Raw genomic sequence first — 24,522 nt, 5'->3', positions numbered from 1 at the left:
TAATTTTAAAAATGGGGTTTTTCCAAAAAGACAGAAGTAAGTAACTAGAATTATTTGTGTGTTGTCAGATGAGGATCAGATCACATTTTATGGCAAATCACTGTAGAAAACCAGTTTATTCCTAGGGGTTCACATACCTTTTCTTGACACTGTATATGGGTTAGTTTACATACAGTACATGGCAAGTAAAATATCACACTTGCATTAAGTGAGAAACATTATAAGGAGGTTTCCCTCAATTTAAAAGCATCTTGGGCTGACGTATCTTAACATACTGTATATCAGTGCCATTGTTTTGTCTCAAGATGCACACCAGTATTGTTTTTTAAGCATGTTTGTAAAAACTACTTTAATGTCCTAACTAAGGCCTAGTCCAGAATTAATCTAAACCCTGTCCGGTAAACCGCCCCTATATATGTATATGCCTTTTTCTTACCAAAGGTTTTAAAACATATTAGTAACAATGGCTGTTTGGTCAAAATAAAGAGTTTATAATGCATTTTATAGCTTAACTGCCCGGCTAAACTGAATAAGGGTTAGTTTAAAGACAATGCCTGACTGCGATATGGTTCTTCATCAATACAGAGAAAATACTAATAATCAGTGATTGATTAAGATGACAAACAGGAACTTTGTGTCAAGCACAAGGCCAAGTACACAATCACTTCATAGGAAAACAATTGATTTCTCCAAGAATCCTTCCCCCTACCAGCAGCAACCTAGTTTTCCCAAAAGGTCTCCCATCCAAGTGCTAACCAGGCTCAACCCAACTTAGCTTCAGTGTGCAACCAATCTGGGCTACAGGGTGAAATGGCTGCTGGTTAACCACATGCTTATTATTACTGTCTTCTGTTAACTAAATCACTGTGTGTAACAGACTTTGCCCAGTTGTAGCATGATACAGTCCTGCAGATATATATCTGTGTATGTGTACGCACATGACTATTAAAAAGCATAAGTTTATCTGCTCGGTTTTTTTTACACTTTTTGTTGTCTGCAAATTACAAACCCGCTTGTGTGGATTTTTATAACACAATCTGTTAATTTTGGAGGTCACATTTATGAGTCATTGCGGTCTCATTTATGCAACCATAATAACTGGTAACCGAGCTGTCGAAATACACAATTGGCAGTAAATTGACAGTGTGCAGAATAATCCAGACCAAAATAATAACAGACATGACGGACCGGAAGGCTCATTACAAAAAGAGAATAACTGGATACTAATAACTGATACTTGAACTATGCATGTTTCCTAAATATCTATAAATATATTATAATACATTTTTTTTGTACAGTCAAAAAAAACATACAGTTTATGTCAAGCTCTAAATGTCATTCAGAAAACTAATGCTGTCCAAACAGTACTTAAAAGAAAAAAAGGAAAGCAAAGCAGAGAGCCAGATGGGTTTGTGAGTTCACGAATGACACGATCTAAACCTAGGCAAAAAGGTTTGTCCAATAAGCATAAAAATACACAGCACACACAAACAGGGAAAAAGTCTACTACTACAAGTTAAATTAACCCAAACACACTATTTGTATTTTGGTATTACAATAGATCAAAGTACAGTACTGTGCAAAAGTCTTAGGCCACCACCACCAGACTTGTTGTTTCAGAAGTTTTAATGTCTATCCATATTTATTTTTAGAATTGGGATCTGGCATCTTAGATGGAATTGTCACAGTGCATTATGAGATTTCCATGAAGGCTGTACCCTCGTTCAGAATTGTTTGAAATTTTGTCCTATGATGCCTTAAAGGTGCCACAGAATGCATTGAAATAATATGTTAAATTGTTCTTTGATATTTACATATATTTATTTTGCCCTATTTGGAAGAGTCATGAATAATAATGTTGTGCTCTGCTCTGATTGCTCTGCGGCTTATGCCAGACTCAGTAGCTCACATTAGTAAACAGACCTCATATGTTTGAGCCTGTATCAGATGAAAATACAGATTTTGAGGAAAAGATTTTTGATGAATGTTTTTGAGTGGTAATTTTGTGTTTTTTTGTCAACATGGACCTGCAAAACGTAAATGTGAAGTCAATAGTAGAACTACAGCGTATACGCAAGCATATAGCATTAATTAGCATGTAGCGCTAACTCAGCAGTCACAACTTTGTTTTTACCATTTTAACAACTTTGTAAATAATTTAGTGTGTAATTTAATGTTGGGGGCGTACATCTTGACTGTGACGTCACAGTTGGTGTTATGTTGAGATTTGCCTGTTTTCAGCAGTCTTTTGCGTGCACAAGGTTTACATAAAAAAATGAGGAAACAAACGCATTTGAGGCTCACAATATGCCATTACCACGTACATAATTCTTATTATTCATCTATGCCTAGGGATAAATACTTTTTTTTATTCTATGGCACCTTTAAAATGCGTCATCACAACACAAGTTATGGTTCAGCTCTTTAAAACGAGAGATATACATGCATATCAACATTCACGACGAGAAATGTCGCAAACTAGATTGAAGCGGTTATCAGGAAAGGATAAATGAGACGCATAAACTATGACGCGCGACGAGAATGACGAGAAACGTTTACAACATTCACAACGAGAAATGTCAGCAAACTGGACTGAAGCAGATATAAGGTAAGTTAGCTCGTCACTTAACGCGCTGAAGCAGAGATCATTCAGCAGCATAAAAGAATATCGCGTCACGTACGTGCTCATTTGAGCTTATAATAAACAAAAACGCCCGCGCATCATCCCAGCAAGATATATCGTTTAGCTCCTCAAAACGGGGGTTTTAAATGCATATAAACAATCACGATGAGAAATGTCTGCAAACTGGATTAAAGCAGAGATTAGGGAGCTCGTCAAATATCCACTCAATCATTCACCAACATAGAACGGCGCGTCACACGCTCCTTTATAGTTTTATCATAAACAGAAATGCATGCGAGTGGTTTCTGGAGAGAAAAATAATAAATAATATGCAAACTTCAGACGCTGCGTAGATGATAGTGCAGGACTTTAAACAGGTCACGTGTCTTTGCAGGACCTTGCAGATGCCGGCAAATCATGGCAGTGTGAATAAACAAAAAATCCAGGATGCATTTTCCGTGTATTTCCCGAAATGTCTGTGTGAAAAGGGCTTAAGGTTCCTCTGTCAACCCACAGGACCCAGCAAGGTGACAATGGAAAGGGCAAAAAGAGACATACAGACCAGATTACTGTACTCATGTTGTCTACTACACATGATCCCGTTCTGTCTCACATACACACTGAATGAACATTTACACACGTACACACCATGATGGATGCCCTACAGCTCTTTGACTGAATTGAAGGTATAGACATGCCTCATCCCTTCTGGTCAAAGTCACAACAGGTTAAAGATATTTTTCATTTTAAATCCATCGCAGACATGAGTGACCCCGATTTACACCACCATCCACCCTCTGATCTTATAGTCACTCTCAAAATGACAGCATTTATGTGTCACGTCTCAGGAAAGGGGATATCTCAGTTCTGTCAATCATACTTTTCAGCTAAAGTGTATAAAAGATGAAGTCTGTCATCTGTTATGAAAGCAAGCACAAGCCCATCTATTCATACTTATGTACATATGTACTTCTAGTTAAACAGCAATGTCTAGAAAAATAATTGAGTGGAAAAGATATCATTGTAGCCACGGCTGTTTCTTACTGCATGAAAAGTATACATATATATAGATATATTATAAAATAATACTGGAGGGGGGATTAAATGGAAAAAATACCTATTTATCACAATATAAAAGTTTTAATGGATAAAGATATGTATGCAAATACAATGTGATATGGGAATATAAAAACAAAAGGCTCAGAATTTCTATCTTAAGACCATGATAGGTGTCATATGTATAAACAGTATATTTTTTCTCACCTTAAATCGCTTGTCCTGAAGGACTTTCTTAATGGCCACCATTTCTCCTGAGTCACAAAGCTTTGCCTGATACACCACACCAAAAGAGCCATTACCGATGACCTTAGTGTCAGTGTAGCTGACCTCCTGTGGCCGGTCAGGTCCTTGTCCAGGGGTTGCCACTACTGTGGTCACCTTACCGCCATCTTTATCTCCTACAGACAGGAAAAATAAGAGATGAGATGGTTAGACACTGACCAATGTTACAAATATACAAGCAAACATGAGGCCACCGCTATAGGTCACATTACAATAACAATGGCATTGCTTGATGAGTTGTCGTTTTCATGTACAGTGACAAGACTCACAAATCATGCTGATTGCTGAAAAATAAAGTTTTATAATTGTTGCACTATAACATCAGCCAAGGTTTTTCCTGCATAGAGAATATAAAGGTGATTTTTGGATGCAAAAGCACATTAAGTGGAATTGCTTAAGGAGATGGTTCACCCCCCCCCCCCCAAAAAAAAGGTTTAAATGACACAAGGGTTAGTAAATAATGACACTTTAATTTTTGGGTGAATGGACCTCTAAAGGGCAAATATGAGCATGCGGCCAATTTAAATGGCCAACAAGACTGTATAAGCTGAGACATGCTGGGATTAACAGGGAAAAGCTGGAACCAAAAATCTACCTTGAGCTTATGCATTTCATAATACTGTTCTTAGCAAACAAGTATCAACGATTACATCCGCAGGCGATTACTTCAGCAGGTGACTTGGGTTAAAAGTCGATTATATAGCTTACAAAGCAAACACAGCACGTGAAGTGTAATCCTCAGCATGTGTAAAGTCCCTAAAAAGGACTGAGAAATGTGCTGAGAGAAGTAATTAACCAGAGAAATGAGTGCAGTGGGCCAAAGCATAATTCAATAGCCTATAAAAGAGAAGGGGGGTTTATATTCATCCAGAATATTATGAACAGATTCAATATAGCCCTAAAACATCTACTTGTATCGTTGTATTAGTATTACCTTATTGTTATTTCACAATTAGAGCCGTAGCGGTATGACAGCATATAATGTGTGATTATTACAAATGTCAATCGGTTTCACTGCATTAGCTATACACACCTATCTGCGGTTGGAATTGCTTTATGAAAAAAACATTATTGCTAAAATACAGAGCAGAACGTGTCCCAAACAAGTCAAGATTAGAAAGAACTACTTTTAAGGTTATACATTCAGTGTTGCAAATGAAACTTGCCACAGGATTGTTTAAAATAAGCAATTATTACTGTTAATAAAATATACCCTTACAACATAAAGTTACTTTTATTATGTTATAAGAATATTTTCATATAACCCACCCCTATTAACAATTGCCTGTGTAAATGAGGACATGTGTATGTGATTGGAAGATTTAGACCAGTATTAGCAGCTGGTTGTGCCTGCTTGGATTAACTTCTTTGAGGTCCTCCAGACTAAGTTCAAAGTCCTTGTTAACTCTGTTAAAGGTTAACTGCATGGCCTTAGACTCTCCTCCACCTTTTCAGGCCCCTCTTACCCACAGACGCCCCACACGTTTCACTATGAACTAACTCTTAAATCAGGCCTCCAGAGATCAACAGACCACAATACCCACAGTAATGATATACATCACAGTATATAGACTGGTCAACATTTGCAGTGAATCAAAACCTATAGTGATATATATATAAACCCAAACTATGACCACACTACAGATGTTGCATCACTTTAAGCAATAAACTCCTTTGGTTTCGGTTGTAATCTGTTTCTTTATCACACTCACTCATACGTTCAGTATCTTACATGTAGCATGTCAGTTAACCATGCCCACTTATTTACATTGTGCAGTTTATACAGAATTGAAATTGAATCTGTCACAACAGTATACACCCCACATGCGTCTTTAGCCCTGCCCACCAATTCTCACTTGTGGAAGGAGGCGAACACCAGATAACTCGAGCTACAAAATTAAATGAATACCTCCGAAGATTGACGTTGTGCACTGGAAAATGCGGATGAGGTTTATTTTTTAACAGGGTTAGATCTTATTAAAACACTGTTTGTATGTTTGTTTGTTTGTTCGCTTCAAGTTACTGGGAATTTGTTTTTATACAAGACAAAGTTGGACTAAAAGATAAATTGCTGACTATACTGGATCCTACAGTTATGTCGTAATACACAATTTTAAGTACCAAATATAAGTAATGCACATTAATATTTTATTTTTTGAAACACCTTTCTGTTATGTCTTTCTTTAAACACTAATATAATGTAAATACCTAGAGAATAAATATAAATAAAGATAATTAATCATTAAATGGTCCAGTGGCGGCCGGTGACTTCTTTTTTCGAGGGCACTTGATGCGAAGTTTGTCACAACATGTATGTAGCCCGTCATGTGTGTGGTTCCTTTTTCAAAATGTGTTCTGCGCTTTGAGAGATCAAAATAAGTGTCAAAATAAGTGCCTGCTGCAGACGCGTCTAAAGGGTTTTTGATAAAAGAGACGCTCGCGTTTGTCAGATACTCTCGTAATCTCATGCGTAATCAGAGTTTTAGTGTTAAGGGAGTGTCTTGCGTGTATTTTGTGAACGTGAGCATCTCTTTTATCATAAACGGTTTTGAGGCGTGTGCAGCAGGCACTTATTTTTACAAAACATGTAATGCACACAGGATCTCTCGAGGCGCAGAACACATATTTTGGAAAAAGAAACCACACACGACAATCCGAACAATTATTTTGATTTAGCCTCCCTCGGTTGAGCAGTCATGAGCCGCCACTGACATGGCCAAACTGAAGTGACTTTGGTATTTGAGGTGTAGGTTTATTGTAATGGCAGTTGACAATTATTTTAATATGCAAAACTGTTTGCCTGTCAAAGCAGTGGACGTATACTTTCATGTATTTAAAATCCAAAATGCCTATAAAAAACGACAAAGACAGGGTCTTTTATGTAAAAATGTGACTAACTTTAAAAAAAATCATGACACATGCAAGTTGCAACAATATTTCAACAGTTAAACAGGTCGGCTATATTTCAATAGTGCAGCTATACTTCAGAAATGCAGCAATACTACAACACTAAAGCTTTACTTCAAAAGTGCAGCTATATTTCAACAGGGCTGCTATACATCAACAGTGCAGATATTTACATTTATGCATTTGGCAGATGTTTTTATCCAAAGTGACTTGAAGATAGATTTTTTCAGTATGTGTTTTTCCTTGGGATTAACCTATATCACCTTTGTGTTCATAACATAGCTATGGGAAATACTCAGAGGCTTCATGCTCATTCAAACTTTGCATGCCACCTTCAAATCAAAGACGCATTTAATCTGCATAATATGAACAATATTTTCAGTTCTGTGCTGCATACTCGTCACTTTTCAGAGATTTTCAACGTTTTGATAAGAGTTTTGATCATGTTACATGTTGCTTCATTCAAGCGGCAGGCGCAGCAGATGCAATAGCGCTGTCGCAGACATCATCAGCATCTGTGCGCGGTTGTGGGCTCCTTGCTGCTGCATTTTGTTATCTGAAGAATTAAAACATTGTCAGAAATGCTAACAACACTTACAAAACCCAGTACAGTAATGTTCAATTAACGCCTGCTAAGTTCGCCGTAGAATCACATATGCTCACACATGAGGTCAAATATTGTGCAAAAATGTACATTATAGAAATATATATAGGAATACATTTATATATAAGTTTTTAAAAATTGCAAGTAAAATGAAATTTAACATCCTACATCATGCACTGGCAACTCACTTTTGTAAACGCGCTTAACCGTTACCGGAAGCTAGTTATTATTAGTGATGCACCGATGTATCGGTCGCCGATATTTATCGGCAGATTTTTTTTTTTTTGAAACCATCGGCATATCGGCAATAGGACGAGAAAGGCCGATACCGATTGTTTATTAATTAACCGCATAAAGGCAACGAGTTGCATGTCTGTTGTTTAATTAAAATGATTTATTGTTCTGGTGTGCACTATATTTAACTTCTTCCACCCTGAAGCTATTTTGGGGATTTTCACCTGGATTTGGCCTACCCAATTTCAAAAGCTTCCCATACCCACATGCAGAGGTTTACATACAAATGTTTGGTATCATTTTACAGGAAACCCTTTGAAATTACATAAAACACTGTTGAAAGTGCTAAACATGGTTGTATGTGATGTCAGTCCTCTAATAAACACAAAAATAAATAGGCGCTTTTTGATGTTTTTTTTTCTAAAGTTTTTATTTGAAAGTGTATAACTCTGGCCCCGAGTGCCTCAGCTCCCTGCAGACAGTTTTGTTTGATTCCAGCAATTGCCAGCTTACAGAGGAAAAGGGAATTTTTTTTCTCTATCATAATGTATACAAAAGTTATTTTACTCCAACTGATGGGAGGAATAATACCCTTTTTGTATTTAATTTCCACCTAAAAATATTTGAAGTGCTCACATAACCACATACAGTGGAATAAATGCAATTTCTTTATATAATTTTAAAGAAATCCCTTTGAAGTTACATAAAAAGCTGCTGTTTGTGACAAATATTGTTATTTATGTTGTTTTTCATATGATGAAACACCAAATTTCTTTTTTATGTCATAAATACTGTCTTTGATAGTGTATAACTCTGGTTCTGGGTGCTCTAGCAGACTGCAGACAGTTCTGGTTGTTGCCAGCAGCAGACAGTAAACACCCCAAAAAAAGAATGAACTCTTTAGCATGTCGCATTCAAAAGTTATTCTGATTTTACTGAAGGGTGCTAAAATACATTTTTCATATAAATATTAATTTTTTGTTTTGCACATATAATAAATAGCAAGGGATTATTCATGCACACAACCAAAGAAAATGCTGTGAATGGACTCATTTTTTAGAGTAGGACCTAAGAGAAAATATGGTGTATCATTTGTGGCTATCTGTGCTATCTGAGGCAGTCCACACTCAAGTTTCACATACGTTTACAAAAGACCATTTTTTACCTTATTATTCATTCGACAATTGTTGGATAAGTGTTGATAATAGAGCAAAAATAACGCTGTAGCCTTATTCCTGAGAATGAGAGCTTTCATTTGATATAAGACTTGCCCATGTTTGTCATATTTGAAAAATATGAAATATGTGAATATTAAATCATATACAAAATTATGGGGGGGGGGGGTGATAGTGTAAATTAAATGTAAATAACTTTCTTACAGTAAAAGATTTCTCAAAGTGATGCATATCTGCAGAAAGTAGAGAATCTAAGCTTTCAAACAGTATCTCATATGTGTTACTGGGGTCCATGAGGGACCATTAAATATTAAAAGAATATTTTATATTGAGTCAAAATACAAAATTTTGTACCCGGGACAGGGTCCTCAGGGTTTAAGAGGCTCAGCACCGACAGAAAACCTTTGTTGAGCTGGCAAATGACCACCTTTGAAGGTTGTCATGTTGTTATATTATATTTGTTTCAGCTTAATTTGTGCCTCTCTTAATATGTTGTTCAGTTGAATGTTAATTAGATCCAATCCATGTTGAGTAAAAATAATTTGATGCAGAAATAAACTAGCTAATAGACCAACTCTATAGTATTGTATACAAGTGTTTAATATTGGTATCGGCCAGAAGTTGTCTGTTTAAATCGGTATTAGCCCAAAAAAATCTTATCGGTGCATCCCTAGTTATTATAGTTTATAAAGATTTAAATATGGATATTTTTCTTAGAAAATCGCATCAATTACCCTCAGAAGGCCTTTATGGCGCTTTTCCATTGCATAGTACCCTACGGTTTAGTTTAGTTTGGGTCGGGTCAGCTCACCTCACTTTGGCGTGGTTAGCTTTTCCATCGAGTTTGGTATCACTTCGCAGTGGGAGGGATTACAGGCGTGTCGTTATATTTGCGCTGCCTGCTGTGACATCATACAAGTGAGAGCGTCGTTGTACATTCCCATTCATTTATTTATTTATCAGTCCGCCACAAAATTAAAATTGACCTCCACAAAGCGTTTATCACTACCTCTGTCTCTAATGACTGTACAAAGACCCGCGGCGTCAGCCGACGGCGCTCCGCGGAGCCTGATTTAGGTTGCATTTAAGCATAATGCTGACTTGCTCGTCGCAAATGTTGCGCCACAATCTGCAAGTCTGGAAAAACTGTTATGGTGTCCCGGATTGTCAACATGTGGATGTTTTTTATCGCTAAATGGGAGTTTGGAAACTTATAGCAGAGCAGATGACAACATTGCTCGAAGCAGCTCAAGCTAGCATTGAGGTAAAGCTAATCTTTTACATTATAGCGATGACGTGACGATTCTCTCAGACCAATCAGTGATCTACAGTGTTTACGCGTCACATTTGGTATCAGCTCGGGTCGCTTGGAACCCCAACCGAGGTGGTACGAAAAAAAGTATCGGGTACTAGGAAGTGATCCCAATGGAAAAGCTCCCAAAAGTAAGCTGACCCGACCCAAACTAAACCAAACCGTGGGGTACTATGCAATGGAAAAGCGCCATTAGTAAACCCTTGGAGCCATGTGGATTACTTCTGTGAAGGATGGATGCAGCTAGGACATAATTTAACACCCACTTGTATTCGTCTGAAAGATGATAGTCATATATATCTCGAATGGCTTGAGGTTGAGTAAATCATGGGGTAATTTTCATTTGTCTGTGAACTATCCTTTAATGGCCCAATTGAGCAGCATTAAACCATCATTAAAGAGAACGTAAAAATAAATTTCAGATGTAACTTTTGCCAATGTCATTATTCCGATTGGTTGGGTTGAATTAATTAATATAAGTATTTGAAATAAAAGTTAGTCAATACATTTATTATGGTGGTTCTTACATAAGGGGGGGGGGGGGGGGCAGATTTTTTAAAAATGTAAGTGTATAGAAATGTGTATGTAAGCCAATACTCATTTTTATACTCATTTAGCATTAAGAAAACCTATGTGATCTTTAAATTGCCAAAAAAAATGTATGGAAAAACAAGAATTTTCATTTTTAGTGTCACATAATAACTAGAATATTTCCAAATTATTTCACCTTGAATCAGAATCAAAACAAGAGTTTGTGAATCGTAACTGGAATTAAACTGGGAAATCAGTGCCGATACCCAGGCATATGTGCCACCCGTTTCCCTTCTGTCTCCATGGCAACTAAGACATCTCTGAGTTGTGGCCCACTTGCTAAAGACTCCCCCATTCATCTACATGCATACACACACAGAGTGTCAAGTTTGACATTGACACACTCCAAAAATAACATTATGAGATGGCAACTGAACGAATGCCAGCACAAGTGAGACTGGAGAACTGCTGTAATGTCTTACATAATGTCTAACGTAAATTAAGGATGATGACCTCATCTCTGCCCTCCCTTTAACACGATGTTATGAATGAAACAACCTCACTTAACCTTTTGGTGTGACACTTGCTAAAGCCGGAGGTGATCTCTCTGGACAAACATGCCGTCTAACTGGTTCATGAGGTTTCCTTCAGTGAGGACAAAAACTTTTCAAATATCAATTCCTCTGAATAAAGACAGAGGAAACTACCACAGACTCCCTATGTATAACAAGCAAATCCTGTCAGCTCTTTGACGCACCAATACTTGTTACTCTTGTTAAGCAAAATACTTTCCTTTCTTGCAAACACTCCTCAAGCCAAGTGTTATCAAGTTGATCATCTAAGATGAGGTTCTCGTACGCTACTTCAATGGCATCGTGAAGCACCTTTATTTTTAAAAGTGAAAGTGACATGTCTGTCAAGCCTGTCTGTCAAGACTTCCTTCAAAGTTTGATCAAATGTGCATAATGACATGTGCAACAAATGCATATAGAGTGTCAGACTCATAGATTTGCATCATTTGAAGTTAAGACGCTCTTTTGAAATTTTTTTGGGTCAACCTCTGCCACAGGAGCACAAAGCTGAAACTTATGAAATCCTATCAGAGGTCCAGCATGTCATTTAAACGCACCAGTGGCTTTGCTGTCATCAGTATTAAACATGTTACCCCTCGAACCCCCCGACCCCACACATAACAAATCCCAATTTAACCACTGGTTAAGGTGCCTTGTTCAAGGGCACCTCCGTCACAACCAGTCATGAGACTCAAACCGTTCAAAAATGTAGGTCCTATTCCTGTAGTTCAACTGGTAGGTTTTATTTCCCAACTAATAACACACAATATAGGGGCGGTTTCCCGGACAGGGATTAGACTAGTCCTAGACTAAAACATTTTTAAGAACTGTACAAACAACTTGCACTGACATATCTTAAAATACATCAGGGCCCTTTGTTTTGCTTCAAAATGCACACAGGTAATGTTTTTTGTAAGGCATGTTTTTTAAAACTAGTTATATTTTCTAATTAAACTAAGGCCTAGTCCTGGATTAAGCTAATCTCTGTCTGGGATACCGCCCCAAAAGGTTTAACTTGAATTTTAACCGAATTTTAGGTGAGCACACGTATTTTAGACATGTTATATACAGCATGCTTAATTTCTTGCTATATGACTTGGGAATAGGGATGTCAGTTTATGCAATTTCCATATTCGATGATCGTTTTAATTAACGATCAATCAATCGGATAATCGTTAACTGTAATAGTGCAAAAGCCTTTACTGCAGTGGCATATAGCCAATGACATAAAAGTGTGCGTAAAACGCCAGCTTCATCAATCGAATAAAAATATTTTTTGGTGTCTAAATAACATTCTAGTGAGATTGTAAAATGAGTCAATGTAGTTGGTGTTTCGATAAAAATCATCAATTTGATCTCGTAATGAAATATAATGACTAATAAACACAGTATAATTATCATCAAGTGTTATTTTTCTAGTTGTTCACCTCGCTTTCCGAGTCGTTGATACACCGTTTGTTGTAATTATACCCAAGAAGCACATGAAGGGCACTTTTCCCGTCGTCACCTCAGATTAGACCTGTGCGTGTTTGGAAGCTGAACGGAGACGCGCGCGTGTCTGCGCAAGATGACGCAGTCCATCTCCGTCTCGCGCACATCCGGACAGACGTTCGCTGATGGCCTCTGACCCTGACCATAAACATCTCTCTTTTTGCACAAACGGAGAAAGACGACGCAAAAGCAAAACTTTTTAAAAAGCGTCCTGCTTTAGAAATGACCACTGTGGTAGATGAAAAAGAGACAATCTGCCCTCTTTGGATATTAATCATCTGGACTGATCGCGTGCTTTTTGATAAGGTAATATTGCGTGAATATCTGATAATGTATGAATCCTGGTTCTGTTGTTGTTCTGTTGCTGCTGTTTGCACGTTCAAATGAAATGTTTTGTTTTAACTAGGTCACAGACAACCGTCAACTATATTTTTACTCAATGACAACTTAATATTAAAATCTTATAAGTTAACGGTTAATGTTCGGTTCATAAGCTGCGGTTGTCGGTCGGGAAAATTAACTGATATGAACATCCCTACTTCAACTCTTTAAAGACACGTCAAACTTAAAACACCAACAGTAAGTGTAAAGTGATCCTTTCAGCCTACTTCACCTCTCCGGTTTTCCATTGACGTAAACTCTCGATCATTCCTGGAAGATACACAAGGTATGTTCAGATACCTCAGAGGTATGTGCTTTCGAGTGCCATAGACAAATGAAACTACAGTACACAGAAGTACAATATGGCCCTTTTTCGCTATGTACATACCATATTATAAACAATACAGTCAAGAGCCAAAGTTTAAAGTCTGAAAGGAATTTATCTATTTCTCATTAAAGTCACCTGTGTATTGATGTATATTCTCACAAAAAATAGCCCTTCTGAGTATTAACATTATGTCAATCGCTATATCCAACTCACCACAACATCTCAAAGGTCATATCTAAAATACTCACTGCACTGAGTAAGAGTCGGTATAAACACACACATTTTATTGGGTTAAAAAAACATAGATGCATGAAGGTTTTGTTGTGTTCATAGCAGACCTGCCACATCAAAGACTCAAAATTCTTTCATCCCTGAATCAGAAAAACCTGGAAAAGCCAATTAAACATTTACTGAGGCCAGACAGGGATGTTTACCTCTAATATTACAGTCACAGACGCACACAGACTGAACCACGAGTAAACAGTCCTGTTTATTCAACTGCCTATTCAAAACACAGCAACACCGTGTCCTGCTTTTTATAGCTTTTCTTGTGCAACTTGAGGCATTTGTTAGACATATTACTGCTTTCAAACGTCTAATCAATCTCTCCTCCTCCATGTTCGCTGATTAATATTCATTCAAACTTTCATTGAATAAGATCTCTGTGTAGGCGGAGCTGTCACCCATGGCATTATATATATACAAAAAATATATGCTAAAATAAAACTAACTTGCTCTTTAAAACAGCTTTCCATTTACACTGATTTCACTTAGGCGCAATTACATAATTTGGCTATTGTTTTAGCCAGCTTGCAATCAAGTCGGTTCCTGTCCAGAATTCAGCAGTGATCTTATGTCTTTTGTCATCATCCATGACATCATTGCCACTAAGCCAATCAGAGCTCAGTGTCTCTGACTGAGTGGGCTGGAATGCCTGCATTACTCTGCTGCACCTCAAGCCTGATCTATAAATAAACTACTGTATGATCAGTCAGAGAATAAAGGAGGAGAAGATGTCTATAGTGTGTGGGTGAATTTATGATCATGTGTCTATGTGATGTATTCTTAAGCACGTAGGGGGTTTGTTGATTCTGTGCCTTGAGCACATTTGTGTGTCTCTGTGTTTCCCACCTGTCTGCCAGATGACCAAGTCTTAGGCCAGCTTGACACAGCACGCTTGTTAACAAGTTATAGAGTGTGCACACCAAAAACCAAAGCGAATATCCGCATATGGTTACTCATTCTAGTTCATCGACTATGAGCGAAAAAACAACTATCTCTGCTCTGTACCTCTTGTGGAAGTCCTAAATATGCCAGGAAGCCAAACGCTGTCGTGTCTGGATTTACAGCACCATCCAGAGATGCGTATAACACGCCTGGATGACAGACGTTTCCAGCACTACTGGATGACAGGTGCCTAGTTTGATAACCTGCACTGTAATAAAAAGATTAGTTGGTTCAACTTAAAAAAGTAAGTTATGTGGTTGCCTTAAAATGTAAAAATATTAGTTAATCCAAAAATTTGTTTAAAAGTAGTTGTGTCAAATTAATTTTTTTAATTGGATTAACTCAAAATTTAACCATGTGTGTCAACCATACATGTTAATAAGCTCTTCGCTGATTGGCTTGTGTAACAGGGCATAATGCGAGTCGTGTCATTTTTCAAATTGCACAGAAGACGTGATAGAGGGAGATATAGCGTGGCAGTGTGCCAAACACATGGCCTACTTTGTGTCATTTATAACTTTGTATTGACTTTTTTTGTAATCTACTCGCACAAATAATTAGCATGCTTGTATTGTATACGTTGTAGAGAAACGCCATTGCTTTGTGCTGTCAATCTCTCTCTCTCTTTCTCTCTCTCTCTCTCTCGAACTACATGAATCCTCATGATTCTTTATAACCTTCAGAGAAGCAGATAAAAATATATGTTACATACTTCAACCTTTTTGTGAGCAAGGGCTACCACACTGGATAAAACAGAGCTGGAGGGCTACTTATTATAGTCTACTAAAACTTTTTAGTTTTACTTCTTGTTTTATTTTATTTAACTTGTTGATATGTTTCATGTTTCATATAAGCATGTTATCATTGCTTATAATGCAGCCCAGTCACACAAAATTACGTACCTGTAGTCACGTAATTTTTTTTATTATTTTCCGTGATACTGTCACGAATTTCCGTGTTTTTTCATGATCGTATCACGAATTTCTGTTTATGTGTCATTGTCACGTATTGGTTACTCAACTGTTTTGTCCTATTTTCTAACCATTTTCGCTTCGGTTTAGGGTGAGATTTACATAAAATGACATTACCCAAACCCAACTCTAACCCTAACGCCGGGCGACATGTTTTAAAATTTAGAAAATATAAAAAAATAAATCAGAAAAATAAATCAATACTAAAAGAGACATCCTAACGTAAACACCAAATCTAACCCTAAACCGAAGCGAAAATGGTTTAAAAATAGGAAAAAGCAGTTGAGTAACATAAACAGAAATTAGTGATACGATCACAAAAAAACCGCGAAAATTTGTGACAGTAGCATGAAAAAGAATAAAAAATTATGTGACTATATGTACATAATTTTGTGAGACTGGGTAGTATAATGTTATCCTACATATAAGAAGCTAATTATAAAAAATATGTAATAAATAAATTTAAAATTGAGGATATTATACATTTGACCAGATTGCTTTTGTGGTCGAATGTGTTTGAGCAGCCACAATGTTCAGCGCAATCTTTAGGCTTTCATTGATAAAACTAAAGCGGCTGCTCTCCGCTATTTCAGCAATTGCTCTGAAAAATCAGAGAAAGCTCAAAACTCTGTGCAGTATGTTTACTAACAACACAAGCAGTGGATGTTGACCTAATATTAGTTCGCATCACTTTAAACCCGTAATTTCTCCCACTCCTGTTTAAACAACAGCAGAGGGACTCGCCCACAGATGGACCCATCAGAAAAATCAGGACAGAAGCGATCGAAAGTGGACAAAAGAGACGAATTAAAACACCAGGTGTAAACGTTAATGTGTCTCTCTTGTCTACTTCTGATCCGGTTGGCCAAAACAAATATTAATACCAGGTATAAACAGCCCCTAAGTGACAATATTGTTGGTTCTAGTGGCGTGTCCTTTTATTGGATATTTTAAAGTTATGGTTTTCCATTTCGCACCCCAGATTTTACATTTTACTTTTCTTTTTGTTTAGAGACAAATCATATAGGGCACACAATTCCCACAGCAACATTCATTTCTCCATATTGCCTTTAGTATCTCACAAGAGCCGGATTACATTTCCTCCCATGTTTTTATACCCAATGATTCCTGCCACATCACCTATTAATTGCATAAGATTCAACTAAATGAAGAGATCAGGCTGGCAGAACCGTATCACCAACGGTCACTACCACTTATGTCTTCTTCACTTCTGTTGAATATGTGTACACCTTCTAAATTTTTGACTGATGTTTAACAGAGAGACATTTTCTAACTGCAGAGCGATTACGCACAGAGACCCAGGCAGGATACAGCACACACACAAACAGTGTAAAGCACACAACGCACACGTTGATCTGTACAAACTCACTACTCACATGTATCAGACTATTTGTGACAACTACAGTACACTAACCTCTGCTCACGTCTGTCCATCCAGACACCAGAAGATTATTTAGTACATCTGTTATGTATGTCTTGCTTTCTCACTCACACAAAGCATACACAAACTCACAAACTGTATAATTCACATGTCATTAGATGTTCTAGCAACCAGGGTCATGCAGTGGTCACATATGACACAGCATATTATATTTTGGTCATTCTTCACAATAATACTCTATGTATGTTCCCCTTGTCTTTAGTCATTAACAATTTATTTTTTACCCCTATAGTCATTTCCATGATCCTTTATCTTGTTTGATAAAGACATATGTCAGTTGTCTCCAGCATATTTTTTTAGAAACCAAAATATGGTGTAGATTTCAGTAATCATGTAATCCGCCTGTTTTAATTCTGTACTCCAGTTATGGAAATCATGACACATAATTAAAATATCACCATAATGTTATATGGATATTTTTTGCAAATGCAGTCATTGATAAAATGTTTAACAATCAAAATTCAAAAGAGCAATGTTGTTGTCATATTTGCATTACTGAACAGTGAACGTAGTTGTTACGGCTGTCTGTTGTTTTTTCTTTGATTTCTCCTGTCTTCTCTCTCTCTGTTTACTTTTATTTTTACATAGACCTGCCATTGGTTGATCCGCCTGACAGATACCCTTGACCTTCTACGTCACGGCTCATCACCTTCACCTTTCTTCCACAAAATGGCGGGCCGCACCTCCAGCACGAGCTTGTTGCATCCGCTCACATTTATCAGTTTTCTGTTCATTTGTTTTGTTGCCTGTGCTTGAAAGTTTATTGTATGTCTTTAAGTGTCCAAAACCTGTTCCCGGAGTTGGTGTCCCAGCGTTCTTAAAAATGTATTTTTTGGATATAAGCAGATGAATGGATGGATGGATGGATGGATGGGTCATTGCAGGCAGCAATGTAATAACAATATATAGAAACTTTGTACTGTGAAGAAGGGCCAACAGTTCTCACACAAATTCAGTCTGAAAGTAAAGATCACTATGGCCTACTCTCAACGAAGGGCAAGGCACACTAATGGCGCTTTTCCATTGCATAGTACCCCACGGTTTAGGTTGGGCCAAATGGGTCAGATCACCTCACTTTGGCTTGGTTAGCTTATCCATCGAGTTTAGTAACACTTCAGAGTGAGAGGGATTATAGGCGTGACGTTATATTTGCGCTGCCTACTGCTGTGACATTATACAAGTGAGAGCGTTGTTGGAATACATCCCCATACATTCATTTATTTCTCAATTCACCACAAAAATAAATTGACCACCACAAATAGATGTTTACACATCACGATTATCACTACCTCTGTCTCACATGACAGTTTCTGTACAAACACTGGTGGCGTCAGTCGACACGCTCCACTGAGCCTTATTTAAGTTGCAGGACGTGCACGTCACAAATGTGCCACCACAAAATGCACGTCTGGATAAAAACTGGTGTGGTGTTCCTGATTCTCAACCTGTGGATGTTTTTTTATCGCTAAAAGGGAGTTTGGGAACTTACAGTACAGCACAGATAACAACAGGTTTACTCGAGACAGCCCAAGCTAGCATGAAGGTAAAGCTAATCTGATGACGCTGGCAGTGACGATTCTCTCAGACCAATTTTGGTATCAGCTTGGGTCGCTTGGAACCCCAACCGAGGTGGTGCTAAAAAAAGTATTGGGTACTACATACTGCACCCAGCGGACAAGCCTCCAAAAGTAAGCTGACCCGACCCAAACCGCAGGGTGCTATGTAATGAAAAAGCGCCATAAGTTGACTCTGAAGCATACGGGGCATTACTGTCTCATATGTGGCTAGTGAAACACTCAACACAAAGACCTACACCACCGCTAGTTTATATAAAGTCTAAATGTTGTCACAGCAAAACACATTTATAGCTAAAAGCAATGTGATTGTGTCATTTATTTTTAAAGAGGTTTAGTTGCTCTATATTGCTCAAAATGACCATATGAGTATCCCTGCCTCTACACAGTGGATGTAGCGCAAAAATGTTATTGGGAATGCATCCCATACAAGTATTTACTTATTTAGTAAGAAGACCTAATCAAAAAGATTAAAGGGCCCATGGCATGAAAATGTTGGCATTGCCACTTTGTAGGTGTGAGCAAAATGTGTCGTTTGGGTGTGTCCTTTAAAATGCAAATGAGCTGATCTCTGCACTAAATGGCAATGCCGTGGTTGGATAGTGCATATTAAGGGGGCGGTATTATTTTAATAAGATCTCCTTATGACATCATAAGGATGGCCAAATTTCAATAACCTAATTTTTGCTCACACCTACAAAGTGGAAATGCTAACATGTTCATGTCATGGCCCCTTTAACCTAAAATGTAAAATTATCAGTATATAGAATAACTATCTAATAATAAATGAAAGTAATGACCAAACTTTTGTAAATTATTATGTGGCTTCAAAAGATATGATACAGTTCAGGAGTCATATGGACTTCCTTTATGATACTTTTCTATCATTTGTGAAGTGTCAGAGTGACTGGTCATCTGTTATACATACAGTTATTCAATTTTATTTGTTAGATCTAATTATACATATAATGCAGTGGTTCTCAAACTTTTCGCCCCCCAAGGGGGGCCCATCCCCCAATTTATGCCATGTTTGGATTCATTTTTTATGATTAACCAGTATATTCTTACCACAAACACATATTTAACCTCCTACATATTTCACAAAGGAAACTGCAAAGAGCCAAAATGGGTACAAAGTCATTCAGGGTGTTGTGGGTGGGAAGTGAGAGAAACAAAGAGAGAGAGAGAGAGAGAGAGAGAGAGAGAGAGAGACAGAGTAAAAGAAAATGTGTGAAAGGGTGACTGAAAAATTGGAACAGCAGATCTGTCCTGGAAAGGTCACAGTTCAAACTGCCCATTTAAGATTAATATATTTGGGGAAACAATGGCTAGAAGCACCTGCATTCATACTTTCAGATAATATGATTATGGCCTTTGACCAATGAGGAAAGCCAGCTCAGCTAAACATGAGGACGTTTCTCTGACCCAATGCCAAATGTGAAGAGTTATGGTGCTTATAGAGATAACGGAGGCTAAAAAGACAGCACACAAGTTTCAATGACTGTGAAGCACTTCCAATTGCTTCCCATGTAGTTAGTGAATGCAAGCGGTCATAACTGAAATATCACTGGTCAAGAAGTCTTCACTTTTGGAATTCAACATCAAAAACTATGACCCAAATACTAAAAAACTACTGTAAGTATTGTAAGAAAAATCCAGAGGCCTCTGGAAACTGTGATAAACCGTGAAACCTCCTGAATCCTAAAACAAGTCATATCAATTTTTGGTAAAACTGACCAGCACTCGTTTTGCATCTTCAAATAGTTTACATGCTGTATTACTAGGGTTCAAACCACTAACCCATTGATGCACAATGAGGTTAACACTAGTGGCAACTGTTTAATACTGTAGCTAGTTAACGTTTCAAGAAGACACCAGTTTTTATCTTATTGAAGTATGTGTGCTTTTGGATTTACCACAAAAACAAAGCTTTTCCACCACAAATGCTTTACAAATTCACATAAACTGTACTCCAGACCACATTTACACCAACCAAATAAACTAAACTCTGACATTTAATCTCTGGGATAGGTTGGTTTGAAATTTATCTGAGTCTGAAAATGCTATTAAAACCGCTCAAGAGCAATGAATTATGCATTACATTTTCCATCAGTAAATTATTGCTTATCTGTCCAGCATATCTCTACCTAGCAGGTATTTCAGTAAATGCATTTGGTACTGTGAGATCATATTGGAAACACTTTACAATAAAGTTGCATTCATAAATGCATTAGCCAACATAAACCAACAATGAACAATGTAATTGTTCATTATTCTTTGTATGTTAGTAGTTACTGTCAAAACAATTTTTCGTTTTAGTTTATTGTCCATTAACAAATGTTAACACTTACAACTTCTGATAAAAAAAATGCTACTAGTATGCCTAAATTAACATAAACTAATATAAATAAATTATATAGAAGTATTGTTTATTGTTAGTTCATGTTAGCTAATGCATGAAGTAAGGAATAATATATAGGCAGCAGGTTGTTATTGCAAAATAAGCAATGACAGTGTAATCAGACTGTATCACACTAAAGGGGCTTATTTCACGATAGCAACCGGCTGCCTGTACATTAAAGCACTTATTACACAGCTATTTGCCTCATAAGGTAAGGAACATTACAAATTGATTTAAAACATTTTATTAGCTAATTTTTAACAAATGCAGACCTTCTGCAAGGAAAACTCGTAATTTTTTTAAGACAAGATATTTAAATGTCCAGACACGCTAGTTGGTTGAATCATTTGTAAATATAATGTCATATATGTAATTAAAAGACATATTTATAGATTTATATAAATTTTTTGTGTAATATTAAACTGTACCTGTCAAAATGATCCGGGTAGCATGTTTCATTAGTTTTGAATGGTTGTAATCTGGATACTAGGGCTGCTCGGTTATGGGCAAATATTAATAATCACGGTTATTTTGGTAAAAATCATAATCACAATTATTACACCATTACTCAGTGACTTTTTTTGTGAACATTTTTATTAATTAAGTGTCGCAAAAGGCTCAACGTGTCAAAGCAGTGATAACTTTTTTCAAACACATCAGTCCAGCAGCATGCAATAAAGCAATAAGCCCCGCAAAGCAGTGGGTTACCAGTGCATTTTATAACTGCTAAGGGGCGTTGTAAGGCACGACGCAAAACGGAGTATTAAGCACAAAAATGCACTGTAACCCCACTGCTTTGCGGGGCTTATTGCTTTTATAAAATGGTTACTTCATATGCATAACGTTAGCAGGATTTCATAAAATAAAACACAAATAAGTTGTAATTATATTAGTACAAATATTACTCTTCCGCCAAACAAAGTAGTTCCTCAGAATCAAGTGTGACTGAAACAAACCAGTTCACAACCAACACAGATGCAGCAAAGACACAATGAAAATATGATTAAAGACTGAGGTGTTTATTTTTATAAATCAACATTCATCTAAAATATACACTAACATTTATATCATGCAACTGTTGAAGTGATAATCAAATATGCACGGAAGCATGCTTAACTTTAACTCATTCCCTGTCAGCGTTTTTTTTTAAGTTGCCACCCAGTTTTAGTTTAATGGCTTCCAGAAAAATTATCTTCTTTAAATGAACATAAAATATCAAATGAAAGAACAGACCATCTGCTTTAAAATAACAACAACAAAAAGTTTCATCCTAACTTTATTTTTTCTCTTATCACCTCTCAAATTTTCCATTTATAATTCCATTTTTGTGAATAACTTTTGTAAGAGATCAGATTCAGAGCCATGAACAGTACCACACTAGTGGATAATAGGAAATAGGAATTAGAAACTCCTCAGAGAATGTTTTCTCTTTATTGACGAGATGACTCAACAATATTTATTGACATTTATCTGGATATCGCCATTAATTTTGCAATTGTAGAAAATGTTTAAATATGATTAAATTTGTGTTTATTTTCATAAATCAGTACGCAGCAACAGTGGCGCAATGATACTTCTGTAATGCGGTCTGAACCGTGGAGTTACCGGGGTATTTTATCACGGCTTATAACGCGTTTCAATCAATCAGAATGAAGAACCAGAACGGGCCATTTTATAATTTATATTTTAATCACACTGCACACAGTAATTGTTTTACCTTGATTATCTTGTTTTTGTAATTGTTTGAATCAAAAATTGCAACTGAAAATCAAAAACGATTAATTGCACAGCCCTATATCTGGGAATAACAAAACTGCAATTGTGACTAGAATCAAGCATTCCAATGAGCCGTCTAATAACTGATGTTAACAAATACAATCTTGTTGTAAAGCATTGCCTTTATATTATATTTGAACAAAATGCACAGTAAAGATGTTCATAAACATGAAAACACAGTTTGTCCCCTACAAACCATGTAAGTTAGTTCCTGTGATCTTATCATGCTAGGTTTGTATTTTAGCTTTTAAAGGGGGTGTGTAGTGTAAATTTTAGCAGCATCTAAGTGGTAAGAAGTGGTGACTAGTGATATTGCAACCAACTCAACTCACCACAGGACAAACATGTCGTCGTCTGACTTAACATAGGGATAAAACTCTATAGAGCAGTTTGTCCGTTTAGGGCTACTGTAGAAACATGATGGTGACTTCCATGTAAGGGAGGTAAAACAGCTCATTCTAAGGTATACAGTTCATTATGTAAAGTCTTTATACACCACTAATAATATAGTAATGTATATTATATTGCATTTCTGTCAAGAGATCCTTCTAAAAGTTACACAAAACACCTTTAAGTAGTGTTTCAAAATGCATTTTAGGAACAAAATTGTTTAGAGGACTGTCTGAGCAGTGTGAAACTAGAATGGGTGTAGTAAATAATCAAGGAACAGTACATATCGTAAATGTACAGCTTAGTGAGCCACACCCTGTAACTGCTTATGGCTCCCTCTTCCCTTTATTCTTCTGAGTACCCATCCCCCCTCCCCCCTTCATTCTACTCATACTATAGGAAAATACTAAAGGGGCCCTGGGATTGAGAGTTGCCTGAGGAGGCTGATCCTTAGCAGGTGGTTTAAACCTAACTAAAGGAATGTGTTTGGGGTAAAGCAAAAACTATATGTGACCCTGTCTGTGAAAACCCAGCTAAAATCATTTCTTGTGATTTACTGTTTTCTACATAAAATCATCTTATTTAATGTACAGAATATTTAGTCAAAATATAACATTGGTATCTTTAATACGCTACGCTAATAAGATTTTGTTTCTCTCTCCCTGTCTTGATCCCGAGGACAATGAGACAAACAGATCCAGTTCTGGTAAATGTGAAAGTCGGCCCACCTCTGATCTACTGGCTGTTCTTCAACGTGATGCCCAGCGGATGCCTGACCAATGACCACTGGATAATCTCCTTATCCGTTTCAATGTACATATATATACATACATATATATATCTCTATCTCCCAAGGGTTTTTCCCTCCTAGGACTTTTTTTACTTCCCCGGCTAAAAAGTCCGGGGGTTTTTTCTCCTAGGGGGTTTTTCAACCTGAAAAGGCAGCCTTCTTGGGCTTAACTTCTATACGTTACATTAGTAATACATTCGCTTTAATGTTGATTTATAGCCGCAGCAAATTTAGCTGCTTGTGCTATCGTGTATTATGTTGTGCTATCTGTCGATTTTCTGTGCTTTTCACTGCTTCTATTAATGTAAAGCTGCTTTGGTACAATTACCAAATTGTGAAAAGCGCTATATAAATAAAATTGAATTGAATACTTACTGTGTAAGGTCATGTCAAAGATTGAAATTAAAGTGAAATCAATTAATGATAGGTATT

The 24,522-nt window shown here is 36.9% G+C and overlaps 1 protein-coding gene across 2 annotated transcripts in view; it reads right to left on the bottom strand.

Annotated features, from left to right (window-relative positions):
- The window catches only part of gsk3ba (glycogen synthase kinase 3 beta, genome duplicate a), a 61,558-nt gene that overhangs the window by 27,372 nt on the left and 9,664 nt on the right, over positions 1–24,522 (bottom strand). For both annotated transcript variants that reach the window (XM_055216351.2, XM_055216352.2), the window contains exon 2: positions 3,887–4,080. In XM_055216351.2, the coding sequence (XP_055072326.1) occupies positions 3,887–4,080 (194 nt within the window). The remainder of the gene's footprint in view (positions 1–3,886; positions 4,081–24,522) is intronic.

This window comes from Misgurnus anguillicaudatus, chromosome 17, assembly GCF_027580225.2.
Source record: "Misgurnus anguillicaudatus chromosome 17, ASM2758022v2, whole genome shotgun sequence".
In the NCBI taxonomy this organism is placed as follows: Eukaryota; Metazoa; Chordata; class Actinopteri; order Cypriniformes; family Cobitidae; genus Misgurnus; species Misgurnus anguillicaudatus.
This window is presented reverse-complemented; position numbering and strand designations above follow the sequence as displayed.